Source organism: Aulostomus chinensis, chromosome 14 (genome assembly GCF_037954235.1).
Source record: "Aulostomus chinensis isolate RoL2024-O1b breed Wild chromosome 14, RoL_Achi_v1.0, whole genome shotgun sequence".
NCBI classification, from domain to species: Eukaryota; Metazoa; Chordata; class Actinopteri; order Syngnathiformes; family Aulostomidae; genus Aulostomus; species Aulostomus chinensis.
The window spans coordinates 11,290,923-11,305,272 of record NC_141333.1 but is presented as its reverse complement, the minus strand read 5'-3'; the positions used below and the strand labels follow the sequence as shown (position 1 = coordinate 11,305,272).

Below are 14,350 nucleotides of genomic sequence, written 5' to 3'. Positions count from 1 at the left end.
GCCAGATTTATCAGCGGCCTTCAGTCAAGTTTTATGAGGTATACGTGTTAATAAAATTGCCAATGCGGTTTTGTGCTGTTAAGTTTCTTGTCAAGAGAAGGTAAATATTCAATATTAAAGACTATGCAAGGATTTATCAAGTGCCAACAATATACAGCCTTACTTTACTTGAGTTTAGGGAAATAGACATGAAGTTCCACTCAAATATCACTTGTGAATTAGCTAATACAGGTGTCAATTTTTGATTAAATGATTTCACTTGTGTGGCCTCACAAAAAAAATTAATAACTCCTATTGTGTTGGGCTGTTATGTTAATAGGAAAGGGAATTATTCTGTTTTGATGGCACAATGTTACCAGCCAAACCTTCCCCTTTTATCAAGATGGAGGGGGAAAAAAAGATTGTTTAATTACTGAAAGTGGAAAGAAGAAAAGAAAAAGGAACCATGTGAGGACTACAAGCATGGCTGTTGTTCCTGACATGCCTTCGGCGAGGCTTCTCCTAGCTTCCTTCAGGGCTGACGTACTGGCTGAAGCCTGCAGACGGGTCGACGAGCAGCCAACCACCAGTCCTGGTTATTCAGCAGTTCTTCCAAAAAGCCCTTGACCTTCCTTTCACAGTCAGAATCTTCAGGGTGACCCAGTCCAGAGGGGTGGGAGGGGTAAATTCTTGGCAACAGGAGAGGGAGGGGGAGGAGGAGGACGAGGAACAGTGCTCACTTGTGTTGATCTGATTCTGAGTGATTAAAACCAGTACAGCTGAAGGTTATATTGCACAAGTAGGAATAGGAGAGACGGACAGGTGACGTAGAGGTTACAGACTGCTGGGGGTTGTTCTATGGGTGGTGAAGCGGTGTCCGTTGTTCGGCCCAGCGTTGGAAACACAAAGCGCAGCGGCATTGTTTGTCTGGATCTTGAGCCCATACGCAGCTACTACAGGTGGGAGAGGCCTCATTTACGAGTCCAGAGAGTCAGCTGGAAAATGAACAAGAGACAAAGAGAGAATAATAAGTTCTACAAAACAGGATTATTTCCCTCAGTTCTCTCCAACTCAGTACAATTAAATCTTATGAGTGGAGATGGAGGAAACTGAACCCTTTCATGAATTCAAAAGAAAGGGTTACATCACTTCCACAAAAACTCACCATCTCGGTTCTTACCTCCAATAAAATTAGGACACTGTATTACATGGTTTCATCTCCAGTGTTCTATTCTGAACTACATCTTTTCTGTTTGATGGTACCTCTCAGGTTGGAGACAATTAAAAAAAAAAAAAAAGCATTTTCAATCTCAATATCAGAGCGATGTTCATTCCTCTATGAAGTTCAACAAAGAACTAGTGATCATATTGTTATTCTGTGCACAACCTTACAGAAAACTAAAAATGTCTCCAAGAAACTTGAGTAAACAGGAAAGTTTCTATATTAGTTTTATGGCAAATTAAGGGAATCTTTCAGTAATCAAACAATGAATTAGGAACCATTGGTTGTTTAAGGAACTCCCCATTATTGAGGAGATATGTGTTATTGTTGCCCTCGCTAGAGACGGACAAGTGGATAGGTGCATTAGGGAGCAGAGACCTATATAGACCAGATGACTGCTAGTTAGCTCAGCGAAATGGATGCTAACAAGCAGGAAATGTTAGCATCCCACTGTCAAAGATCAAAACTTGCACTTGTTACCTTCTTGTGGCGGGTCAACACTGATCTCCTCCGTCTCCTCTGTGTCGTCCCTCATCTCTTCATCACCATCTTCGTCTTCTTCGAGTTCGCTGGCGATGAGCTGGCGTGCCAGCTTGATGTTCAGACCCTCGTTGTAGTGCATCTTCCTCATCATCTGAAAATGTTTCTTTTTGGCTGCAATGGAAGGTACATTTGTAATCATTTAAAAGAACAATAGGTGTATGAAGAAACTCCTACAGACAAGGATTTCAAAATAATGAATATCATATTTACATTCACACATCTGCGTGGGTCAGTAAAGCCTGCATGGTACCAGCTTGTCTTCGCGTGCATTTCATATCAGGTTTCGATATCCTCTACAGAAATGATACTCCCTTAGAGTAGCTCATCATCAAAGTGATGGAATATGTCACTACTATCATGTCTTTTTCCAAAAACAATATATAGGAACGATGGTTGACATTGAAATTATTGTGTTTTGGACTCTTGCTATGCGGCAGTACGGTGCAACAATGAGACTTATTGTGTTTCAGAATGAAGGCAGCAGGACAAAATACAGTTTTGGAAAAAAAATGACAGTTTGGGAAATCCTCAGACATCGAAGGCAATGCGGGACATTTCTCTCTGATGCATGAGTGCGTCTGCAGTATTTTCATGTCCCCTTTTAGTATCAGCTTGTTTGGAACCTGAAATAACCAGATACTATCCACAGAATTCGGCCAAAAAAGGAGAGAAGAGTCACGTCCAGCTGGTAGCATGTGGTGCTAAAACTTCTAAGGACGGCAGGGCGATAAACATGAAAGCTGTGATGTGGTGATGAAGAACCCATACATCCATCCATTTTCTACCTCTTATCCTGTTAAGGGTCGTGGGGGGGCTGGAGCCTATCACAGCAGCCTTTGGGCGAGAGGTGGGGTTCACCCTGGACGGGTCACCAGTCCATCACAGGGCCAGCACATACAGACAGACAACCATTCACGCTCACAGTCACACCTACGGTCAATCCCTCATCCCCTCTTGATGTCTTTGGACTGTGGGAGGAAGCCCGAGTACCCAGAGAGAACCCACACAGGCACAGAGGGAGCATGCAAACTCCACACAGAAAGATTCCGTGCTCGAGCCGGGGCTCAAACCCGGTATCAGCTTGCTGTAAGGCGACAGTGCTAAACACTTCACTACCATGCCGCCAGTGATGAAGAAAAAGATTCTGAAATGCAGCTGAGATGCTGGTTCGGTGACTGAGGTCGTGTTCTGCAGTAAAAACTTCACAATCAATATGACACAAGGACAAACCTTTAAATAGAAGACTTCTCCAGGACTAATGTGTTTCTAGGGGAAATCAAACTCTATATGGGACAAAGTCAGACACCAGATGAGGCCTTTGTTAGTCCTTCGTGACCTCGAGATGGGTGGAAATTTGATTTAAATACTAAAACAGACGGTGAGGCTAATAAGGCTGGGCTGGGTTGTGAATTTGTCTGTAAGTGCGGTTGATCAATAAGCTGTTCATAAGGTGTTCAATATGGAAACAGTGTTACTGGGAAAAAGAACGATGAAAGATTCGGGTATTTTTTTTGTACATATCTGGGTGTGCTGTGTTTTTGTGTAAACGGCTCACCTCTTTGCTTCTTATAGATGTTTTTGAATTTAAAAAAAGAGACACTTGCTTACTTGGGGTCAAATATGGTTCTCAGAAACACGAGGAGCAGGGGTACTCTTGTGAAGAGTTTTTGTTTGAGTAAAGGTTAAAGATGGAGAATTTTGGTATCTTTTATTGTGATGATTGTTGTCTACCTTGAAAAGCATCTCCATTGTATTTGGCACCTTTTGTATTGTTTCATTGAGTAATTTTTCCAAGTGCTTTTATTTGACCAAATACAACTGGTTTTATATTGCACCCTTCTATGCTAGAAAGTAAAACTGCTTTGCGCTGACCCCTTCAAAAATCTTAATTTGAGAAGGTCCTTCACATTTGGGTTGGGTATCGATTAAGTTAACAGGTCTCCAGCCTGCTCAGGTATTCAAGATGAAGAGTAAATTTGTCTGACGGTGCAGAAGGACAAGGTCAGAGCGCAGAGTGTGTAAGTAGCTTGTGTACGTTTGTGTCTTGAGGGAAGTCAGCAAAAAGAGGAAGGAAAAAAAAAAAGACCTTCCCGTTCCACCAGCACTTCACGGTGGAGTGTCACTCTGCATCATGTCACCCACAGGTGCAGAGAACACTGCAGGAGACCACAGTGACGTTGCCATGGATACTAACAGACTCCAAGCTCACTCAGCTGTTAAGAGAAGATTGCACTGCTCAATTTCTAGGCAGTGTAGATGATGTTCATCTCACTGCTGAAAATCAATAGGTAATAGGTCCAGTCCTTGTAGGGGTAGAAATGAATTTTTTAGAAAGGGGGAAAAAAAGTGGTCGCTCACCTTGTTCTTCTGGGGTCAGCTCCTCTTCTTCCTCCTCGCTGCTCTCCTCCTCTTCCTCTTCTTTCATAAAGCTAGGTTCTGAGCCCTCTGCAGCCTTCAGCCTTGAAAAAAAGAGACCCCGCATATTTTAATTTGCTATCTCTTCACAACATTTAAAATCCCCATGTCATTTTCATGTTTGTTTTAGTGCTTATTCAGGCCAACTTTGTCCATCTTGAAACACTATAAACAGAGCATCGGCAGGTTCTCCTAAGATTTTTTGAAATGGCTTCTACAGAGTGGAGGAGACATCGGAGGAACACAGACGGAGAAGGACACATGAGGCGAGGGGGAGGACAGAGTAGGCACAGTGAGAGTGAAGAGATGTGCGAGTACTTAAGCATGAGACCAAAATAACGGAGTTACTATCCCCATCTCTCACCCTCACAAAGAGGACGGACTGTATGATGGTTTATGGCTGAGCGGATGGTGGTGAACGGCCTCGGGGAAAATCCCATTTACTGTACTGCTGCTCTCAAACAAACTGGCCTGATTCAGCCAGGAAGAAGACAGTGCATTTTAAAGAGTAGGGAAAGTGACAAATAATAGTACCAGTTATACAGAGCGCATCAGGATAGAGACAGTGGAAGGGGGTGGGGTGGGATGGGTTTAGAGATGGGCGGACTAAATTGAAAGAAGTCAAATATGTGGTGGATGAGAGGAGAGAGTGAGGACAGAGGAAAAGAGCAGCTGATGTACTATCTGGAGGCCTTAAGTGTAAAGCAATGGAAGTAAACAAAGGTGGCTAATTGACTTGCAAGCCCGGAGCTAATCGCAATCCTCTCTGAAGCATACACACTTGGACAAACACACGCACACACACACACGCATCAATGCACTTACATAAGCACGACGGCAGACAATTCTCAGACTCCCATTACACTCCCATACAGAGCTCTGAGTGATGGGGCGGATTATGGAGTTCAAAGACAAATCGGAGACAAAGACGTTACTCATCTTTTCGTCTACTTTGTGATGATTAGGTGTGAGTAAAACAAATGGGAGGGTCAATTTTAAGTTTTATCTAAATATGTAATAAAAATTTGGTGTAATAACCTATTCCTGAGATCTAAAACCATCATAATGAAATCATGAACATAGATAATGAAAACCGGCTGTTGTTTGAAAGAAAAAAAAGGAAAGGGCACTCGGTCTGATCAGCACGATTTGAAGAGGGAGTTTGCTGAATCTGAGTTTGATCTGATATTAGGTTAAGAACATGCAGAATCTGAGTTTGATCTGATATTAGGTTAAGAACATGCAGAATCTGAGTTTGATCTGATATTAGGTTAAGAACATGCAGAATCTGAGTTTGATCTGATATTAGGTTAAGAACATGCAGAATCTGAGTTTGATCTGATATTAGGTTAAGAACATGCAGTCATTACGCTCATTGAAAAGACAGCATGCTTCTGCACTTTAATTCATGTGGGTCTGTGGTGACATTGTTGGGAACCATTCAGTTTCTAGTGTGTTGTTTTTGGCAGAGCAAGTCAATCGATAGAATATTTAGCAATGTGTCTTTTGCCTCGAGCCTCCGTGTGTCTTAAGAATTTAGTGAAGCGCATTTCTTCATGGTTTCTGTCCATTTGAAGATCCACCTGACTCTCTGTAACAGGGACAAATACCAAGACAAAGAAATGTAATACTCTAGATTATGATCCACTAGACTGGCAGATAAAAGAAATAATTAAATCTAAGAATACAATAGATTCACATGTCCAGGTTTCCAAAAATGGCATTGCAGTGTGGTGCAGCTGAAACTGTTTCTGTGAGGCCACCTAAACTGTACAGTACATACACCCTTATAAGTTAATGTTAGAGCTCGCACTTGCTGAAAAGCAAGGACGCTGGTGTGTGTGTGTGTGTGTGTGTGTGTGTGTGTGTGCGTGTGCACTCAGTCGCATTTCCATCAACGTATTTTGCATTAGAAAAAATTGATGTAAATGTAAAATTCAATTATGGTTTATGCTATCAGGTACTTTTGGAAAAAGAGTATGTATTATAGCTCTGCATAATGTTGCTCTACTGCTGTCTCCTGAGGGCATTACATAACTTATTTCATTCACACTAAACCAGTTGATGGAACAAACATCTAATGTACATTTCCTTTTTAGGGAAATAATTAGCAGTTGGATTAAAAATCCATTTGCAATTAAATGGAAACACAGCTACACTCCTTTTCACTTCCTTGTCCTCTCTCTGCCCTTCTCATCTGCCTCCTCACCCATTAAATACTTACTTTGATGCCAGGTCATCAGCTGCGAGTGCACTGTTGCCATCCGAATCACTCAGCGCGCCCTCATCATCGTCGTCCCCAACCATCCTAAAAGGAGAGTTTATAAATTACTAAAACAAGAAGCAGAATCTGAAGCAAATAAGAGGATTTGGCAAGATGACAGGGGAATAGAGGGTGGAGAGGACATGAACAGAGAAAGAGGAAAGGTCTGGGGGGGTGACCTTCACTGCAGCACCCTGGCGTGTTGGGTTACAAACCTGCTGAGACACTGACACAGCTCTCTAATAGCCTTTTTCACTGCAGAGACCTGTGCACACACAGGTGTTAAAACCCAAGTAAACCTGCTTTAAAATGTTAATCGATTCTTTCTTCTTCTTTTTTTTTTATTTTTCTGGTGAATCACATTGATGCACTGGAAAGAGGTGGAGGGTAGCGTCAGCACAGAATAGCATCTTGGGGCTTGTATATATGCTTTAGAAGCTGCAGTCAAAGCAGCATGGAGGGCAGTAACATGTTTCTGGCTATACGTTTCGCTCTAGTGAGTATTTCAAACTTAATGCCTGAACCATCTTGGAGCACTGCTTAAGCACAGGCAAGTTGTATATGACAAGCTGTCCTTGCTTCTGTGAGCACCGACCTCTCGTCATATCTGAGTCTGAGATGGGAAACACAGGAAGCCGGTCGCAGTCTGCGCAAAGTTAAAACAATCCTGATTTCATTGCCATCAATCCGGTGTCATCAGAAAAAGCAGACCTGTTGTATGGTGTGCTGGGCTCGTCGATCTTCATCAGGCCGTAGTCTTTGTCTGCTGGGTGGTACGTGGCCAGGATGTTCATCTCATCCCACTTCTGGGACTTCTTCCTGTAAATAGGATCAAAGCAGAAGTAGAGGGTAGAAAATGAGAACTAAACAGACAGACATCCAACATTCCTCCATGGAGAAGACTGACCAGATTTAATTTGGCTCCGACGTCCCAGTTTTAACTACAATTGCATGGCATGAAGCAAAAAAGCCCAACAAATAAAATGTTTTACAGAGCGAGAATATTAGCACAAATGGATAAAAGTCTTTGTCATTTGTGCTCAGGAGTAAAACTTTTTTTGCTTTGAGATTTTACAATTCATTTTGCCTAAAATTTGCCACTGTGGTTTTGTTTTTTTTTGTTTTTTTTACACATACTGAAAAACCCATGTAAACATTGTGAATCTGAAAAAGTAACATTTTCCTTTTTCCAAAACTCTCTGGGAAGCCTGTACATCAGATATATACCGCAATGTTTCTTTAACATCTGCTGCGAAGAAGAGCAGAAGAGAGCAAAACCAGGACAAATATCAGTCAATGGACAGATAATGTTTAATTAAAAAAAAGTCAACATTATCTCATGATACTGACGATATATAGATGGTATGGTGCATCCCTACTTGTGCTGATTAATGAGGCTCAGTGGATGAACAGGTAGCAATATTGGATAATACTTCTTCTGAAAAGGCAACAATTTATTGGGGACACTTTGCAAGTACTGGGTTGGACCAACTTTTTTTCTCCATTCGTGGTTACTGATGAAGATATTTACTTGAACACGCATCAGAACAGGTAGACCTGATGAAATAGGTTGGTGAGCGTACAAATTCTATAGGTGTTCTTACTGTAGATTGGTCTGGTTTTGAAATGTTTGTGCGGAGAGAAGAGGCGGGTATTGGTAATAATAATTGTGTCATCCTTGCATCAGGTAAGACACTGAAAAGGGGAAATGGTTTGAACATGAAGAGACAATCAGACAACCATATGGAAACATGTATGATGCAATCAGTCTGTATGGGAGTTAAAACAAATAAGCGACAGGCCTGTTTAACATGTAGAGAAATGATCTACTTATTTGATACTCCCATCAGTAAATAGGCGTGTACGCGCACACATATACACACAGACAGACACACACACACACACACAAATGGGCCAAACTTGTCCATCCTACATAAATGTCCTTGACCAACATAGTCAGAACTGTAGCTGCTCATTCACTCTGCTCTGAGTGGGACCACTACAACACAAAAAGCGTGTGAAAAGATTGATTCATGACAGGCACATTTAAAATGTCAGCATGGTTCACACGAGAGATTAACAATCATGAAACCTTTCTATTTAAATTAAATGAACTATCGGCAAAATGTTTTTCCTGTGTCAACAGCAAGGACTGGCTTATTAGATGAACTGACTACTTAAACACAGACAGAACCATCCTACAACCTTTTAAATGGGACATTAAAACTTAATGAACATGAGCATCATGTGTTTAAAGGAATCATTTTGATCATTCTCATGTCCTGTTGTTAATTAACGAGACAGAAGGGCACAAATATCAATCTTGAGTTAATATCTGGTGTATAAGTGTTGTTATTGTGGTAGCTGTCAATATGTTTGACTCTAGGTTCTACACATCCCACGAGCAGCCATCCACTGCATCATTACAACAATTCCACTACAGTGACGATGCACCTGCCTCCAGAATGGAAAGAAACAGTGCCTCACAATCTACTAGTACACACTAAATATAGAGTTGTAGGTTTTACGCGATGATCTCGGAGGGTGGTCAACAGCTGGCAACATAACGCTCCGGGAGAGCTCATTAAACAGAGTGAGTCATGACTGAGCTGCACTATCAGGTAGCTTAGTGAGAGGGTAGTGACTGTGAGAGGAAAGGTCAGGCCGACAGACTGAGGACTGAACCCACCAACAGCAGCTAGGCATTGTTTTACAGCGGAGAGAGCAGTGGGTCAACAGGCACAACTACTAGTTCTGCTACCAGAGAAAGAAAAATCAAGCAGCGGAGTAGAAAAAAAATGGCAAGTTTGTAAAACTGTACTTTCCCTCATGGCTACGGACTTTTTGAGTATAACAGACAATCCTCTTAAAAATACACCACACATCAGTGGCTGAAGTCAGAGTTTGGGCATCCATGGTCTAGAACCACACGTCTTAAATCAATTTAGCTCAAAGAGACCCAACACTTCCCCGCTGGCAAAAAAAAAAAAACTTCCCTAAAACAGGCAGAAACATTGAGCAGATCTGTATTCTATGAAGGTGGTACTCTGCTTTGATTGGTTGGGGTGAAAGAGAGCAAGAAAAGGAGAGGGAGAGACAGAGGCAGGGCGAGAGAGAGAGAGAGAGAGAGAGAGAGAGCACAAAAGAAAAATAATTGAGACCAAGACAAAAAAGACGGAGCGAATCCTCACATCATTGATGAGGAAAATATTGAAAGTTGAATATTATTTATAGTTTCTATTTTGCCACTTGCTGGTAAAAATGAGTTAAGAAGCATTTTGATTTTAAGGAGTGTTTACATTCTATGTGGGGAAATTAAAATTGGTTTTGGAGAAGGTTCCGGTAAAGAAAAAAATTATATGGAGCCTTGACCCCAGCAGGACTTTTAATATCCTGCTTGGCTTCCCTGTTATGTTGGGGAGATTGGTGTTGGTTGACATGAATCTAAGCAGAGCGAAAAGGTCACATATCCAGCTGGAAACACACAGCTACTGTGACCTAGAAATATAAAAATCAACACCGCTGATTATAATACAAAGGATTTACGTAATGCGTCTCAGTCGATACTGAGCTGTGCTTACTCGTTACAGTTGACCTCATGTGACCTGCAGACAGGGATCACCTGAGTGGTTACTTTTCTGCCTGTTATGTAAAGTAAAAGATAACTTTCCTACCAGTCCCAAACAGTCTCATCATGCAGACAGGAAGAACCTTGTAACACAGTAAAAGAGAGATTGAGTTTCATAGAAGCGTCAATGAATTATCTATGACTGGGGATGAGGCTGATACAGCCCCGTTGACTTGATTATAGTGGATGAAATGTTTTAAAAAAAAAAGTGACTGTTCACAGAAGGCTGTCGTTTTGTTTGTTGTTCAGAGTTTTGGTCGGTTCTAAAGCAACCATCAATGCATTCTTTAAAAATGTGTCTTCTTGTTGGTGCAGACAATCAAAAGGATTTCTGTTCATCTGGAATGTAAGAAAACGAGATGTTAGTACTGTTAGACTTTGTAGAGTCAGTACAAAGAACTGGGGCTGCGAGGAACATTCACCACTGCAATGTAGTTTCCTGTAAACCTGATGTGTCTTACGTCAGTGGTATATTTAATGTTTTCTATTATTTCTGTGGCCCATTGCTGTCTGCATTACAATTACTAGAAACATGTTTGAACCTCTACAAATAGATTGAGACTATTTACAGTAGGCTTTCAAAGATATGTTGTTTCATATTTGTTGACACTGTGGAGACAAACAGCATCTACAGTATCTGAGTTTACAAGAAAGCAGGAAGTCTGATCACAGCTTGACTCCTTTGGCTGTGGAAGAACTTTCTATTTGATGACAGAAAGAATAAGAGATTTTACAACATTTAGGCTGGGTTCCATATTACTGGACTACATCGATCTAGGGGTGAAAAGAATTTAAAACAACAAGACAGCCACTGTACAGATCAGCTAAAACCTGCAGTCACCACCGAGACCACAAGTCCAAGTTAAAAACATACACAGGAAAGCTGTATTGTTTAAATGGACAGTCGCTGGACCAAATGAATGCTGGGTGGTGGGTATTTGCAGAGCTTGGTCAGGATATCCTTTGGTTATTGTAGAATGAGCAAAAGGCTGTTGTTAAGGTTAATTTGAGTACTGCCTTCTTGAGGCATAATATAAAATGGTACAGACATTTTTTTTTTTAAAAAAGCTACATGAAAAATAAAAGCAAAAAATAATCAAAGATGGAAACAACAACAAAAAAAAGAGTGTGTTTGTTGCTGTAAACCCAAATCGGTCTAAAATCTTTGATGATTCGATGCTTGGCTGTACGCAGGATCCTTCCAGAAAAGTTTCCCTGCACTCCTTCGTCATTCAAAGAGAGGCTATTTTGGTATCGATACAGAAAAAGCTTGATTCACTGTGGGGAATGGAATGCACTAATAACTGCCATCTCTCTTTGGCCTAATTTCTCGTGCCGCTGCTCTGAAATCACTCTCTAATGTCTAGATCTGCCAGCATGGGAGAGGCAGGAGGAGGCGATAGCAAATTCAACTTTCAACTTCACTCATCAAAGACTGTCTGATTTCCTCCTGCAGATCATGAAGTTGATTATTTAATTTGATTTGTTGTAATGTGCACATTCATCCAAATTGAGTTTCATGTACATTTTATCATGATCGGGTTTTTTTTTTTCTCTTTCTTTATTTCAAATAAGGTGTGTCAGACTTAGTAGGTCACAGTTGCCATTTCGTTGACTCATATTTAATCAACATTTAGGTAAATGTAAGTATTGGATGATTCATAGTACCAGCAGTTGGAACTGGGGCTTTATCCCATTGACGATGTTAAGCTCTGTTTGTTGGCAGCACACTTCTTATTCTTTTATTCAATAATGATACATGAGCAAATGTGTGTGGGATGCTTTTGTGGTTTGTCAGTTGTTTTGTAGGGTGGCTAGATGAAAGATGATTGATCAGAATGTACCAGGTGGTTTTGGTGGTGTATGAAATGTATTTATCATAACCTTCAGTCAAGAGTTGCTGTTTGTTACTTTGAATTCAACTCCTATTTTACCTCGCTTTAATGCGCATGTGTAATATTTGTTCAGGAGACTTTGAAATGTTCAAACCTTGATGGGATTTTCTCTCACGTAGACCTGCTGATGGACATACTTCAGTTACACCACAAATGGATCTCTGCATGTCCACCTTTTCAAGGGGGCAGAGGGGAGAAAGTGAGGTGGATGCAGGGAGCAGAGAACTGAAATGGCTTCACAGGGACTGTTAATCTGGGACATTAGTGTCCCACTGCCACATTACAATTAAGTTATATCAATGAAAATGAAGGAAAAAAAGCTTCAGAGCGGGAAACACAGGATCCCTGACACAAGTCTGACATGAGGCGCCTACTAAACATGAACTTTATCAGTCACAGACAAGTATTCAGAGTATCAGCAAATCTTTATGAAGCATTTTTACTCCACTAACTTTGGGATAGTGGACAAGAACCCTTCACCATCACCATCACCTTTGCCTTGACAGATAAGTCAGGCATCCTTCACGCACTGACAGTAAACCCATCCGATTTCAGGATGAACATAACACTGACCTGAGATGAATTCCAGACAATCGAGACCAGGGTTAATGACACAGTGAATATGCAACAGCAGTCTTATGGGATGGCTGAGGTAAAGCACATTTCAATACCAGTCTTGTTGACAGGATTACCGATTTTTGCCTCTCCAGACCCACACTGGTGCTGACGCAAGGGCTGAACTGGTTTTAACACACCTGTAAATGTCTAGCATTATCAAAAATTCTGCCCATCAAGTTCCTTGTTAAAGTCTGTATGCCCCCCCCCCCCCAAGTTTAGATACTTGTTGATATTGATATTGATATTGTTGATAGTGATTTGGAAAAATAAATTAGATGGAAATGACATTGACTTCCTCCTAGCTGTAATGAAGATTCTGTTTAATTCATCAAGACCAACACCGTAGACATAATTATGATCTTCTCGAAAGTATTACCATATAGGTGGTGTTTAAGGGGAAAGATGCTTAAATAATTGATTGGATATCCTGACACACTGACAGGTCGGTAAGACGATATAACAACAGTGGAACAGTAAGTAACCAGGACATAATGCAGGGAGGGAGGTAACAACTTAAGCTGTATGTAGGTTAACTGAAGACCTGATCTCTGATCTATAGGATGACAGTTATGTTTTACTATTGTAAGGTTGACTGTCTGTGGGATTTGCCCATAACCGATAATATTAGTTAGGTTTCATAACGACTCTTATCTGAACATTGGTTAAAAAAGGTAACAATTACATGAATTACCTGTTGTTGAGTGGCTAGCATACAAGCTAACCTGGCTCGGTTGGATACATGTTTAGTTAACGTTAGCTTTAGTATCAAGTATCAAAATTTTGTAATCACATAGATAGGTCGCAATCAACGGAGTAACATTACAAACCACACACACTTTTGCCAAATGTTTATCAGTTAACAGTTTCACGTGAGAGTTAGCCTGACAGGGCTAATAGGCGTGAAGCTAGCTGACAGTACCTGACTACCAAACTCAGGACAGCTCGCTAAGCAGAAAACTTACTGCTGGTCATCCTCCGAGAGTCCAGGGTTTTGTTCGGGTATCTCTCCTTGAATGTCTTCGGGTTGTGGTTTGACGCTTGACGCGCTATTCTTGTTTTTCAGGATGCCTTTTATCGGCCGGGGAGCTGCCATTCCCATACGCTGACCGTCAACCCGGGCTGGCTGGCTCAAGTGTTTCTCCTCAACTGGTTTACTGCTCCTGTGATTTCTTGTATTCAGTTGCCACAGACAGGATCAGTTTCTAACATACTCGCCGTCATAACTCAACGCTCTTCTGAAAGCTCAGGCTAGGCAGGGTCCACAGTGCATTGGTACATTTCTACTCCGGTTGTTCCACCAACTGGTGGGGTAGCAGCACTGTGGAGCGGGTCTGATACGTATAAAACATCGCGATACTTGTAGAGCGCGGCCGTGCAGCGTTTGAGCTCACATAATTCCCTCAAATATTTGTGCTTGTGCATGAAAAACAAGTTATCATCAACCTATACAGTCATATAACTTTTGTTCTGTCGTTGTTATTCCTTTTAACCTCATTGTTTGTGACTGGTGTGTATATTTTTTGAGTAATTCCTGCTTTGGACTCCCATGTAGTACGCTGGCGCACTACAAGGGCGTATTCACAACCTTTTAAATGACCTTAGCTATATTAAAAATAAGCAATTTAATATTTAAAACATTTATAAGAGCCCTGACCTAACAACACTTCTACCTGGAATACTAATTATTCCTATGTCAAATCTGGACGTTCATTTGCAATCAACTAGTATCTATAACTCCCACAGCATGTGAACACACCGTGAAATTGAACTGTGGGAGCAAGCAGATT

The 14,350-nt window shown here is 41.2% G+C and overlaps 1 protein-coding gene across 1 annotated transcript in view; it reads right to left on the bottom strand.

Annotated features, from left to right (window-relative positions):
* The window catches only part of ppp1r2 (protein phosphatase 1, regulatory (inhibitor) subunit 2), a 15,775-nt gene extending 1,879 nt beyond the window's left edge, over window positions 1-13,896 (bottom strand). The window contains exons 1-6 of the mRNA XM_086225135.1: window positions 13,526-13,896; window positions 7,134-7,241; window positions 6,384-6,467; window positions 4,103-4,203; window positions 1,682-1,855; window positions 1-974 (exon numbers count right to left, since the gene is read on the bottom strand). The exon at window positions 1-974 is cut by the window's left edge and continues 1,879 nt beyond it. Of these exons, the coding sequence (XP_086081261.1) occupies window positions 955-974; window positions 1,682-1,855; window positions 4,103-4,203; window positions 6,384-6,467; window positions 7,134-7,241; window positions 13,526-13,662 (624 nt within the window). The 5' untranslated portion in view covers window positions 13,663-13,896 and the 3' untranslated portion in view covers window positions 1-954. The remainder of the gene's footprint in view (window positions 975-1,681; window positions 1,856-4,102; window positions 4,204-6,383; window positions 6,468-7,133; window positions 7,242-13,525) is intronic.
* Window positions 13,897-14,350: the final 454 nt, after the last annotated feature.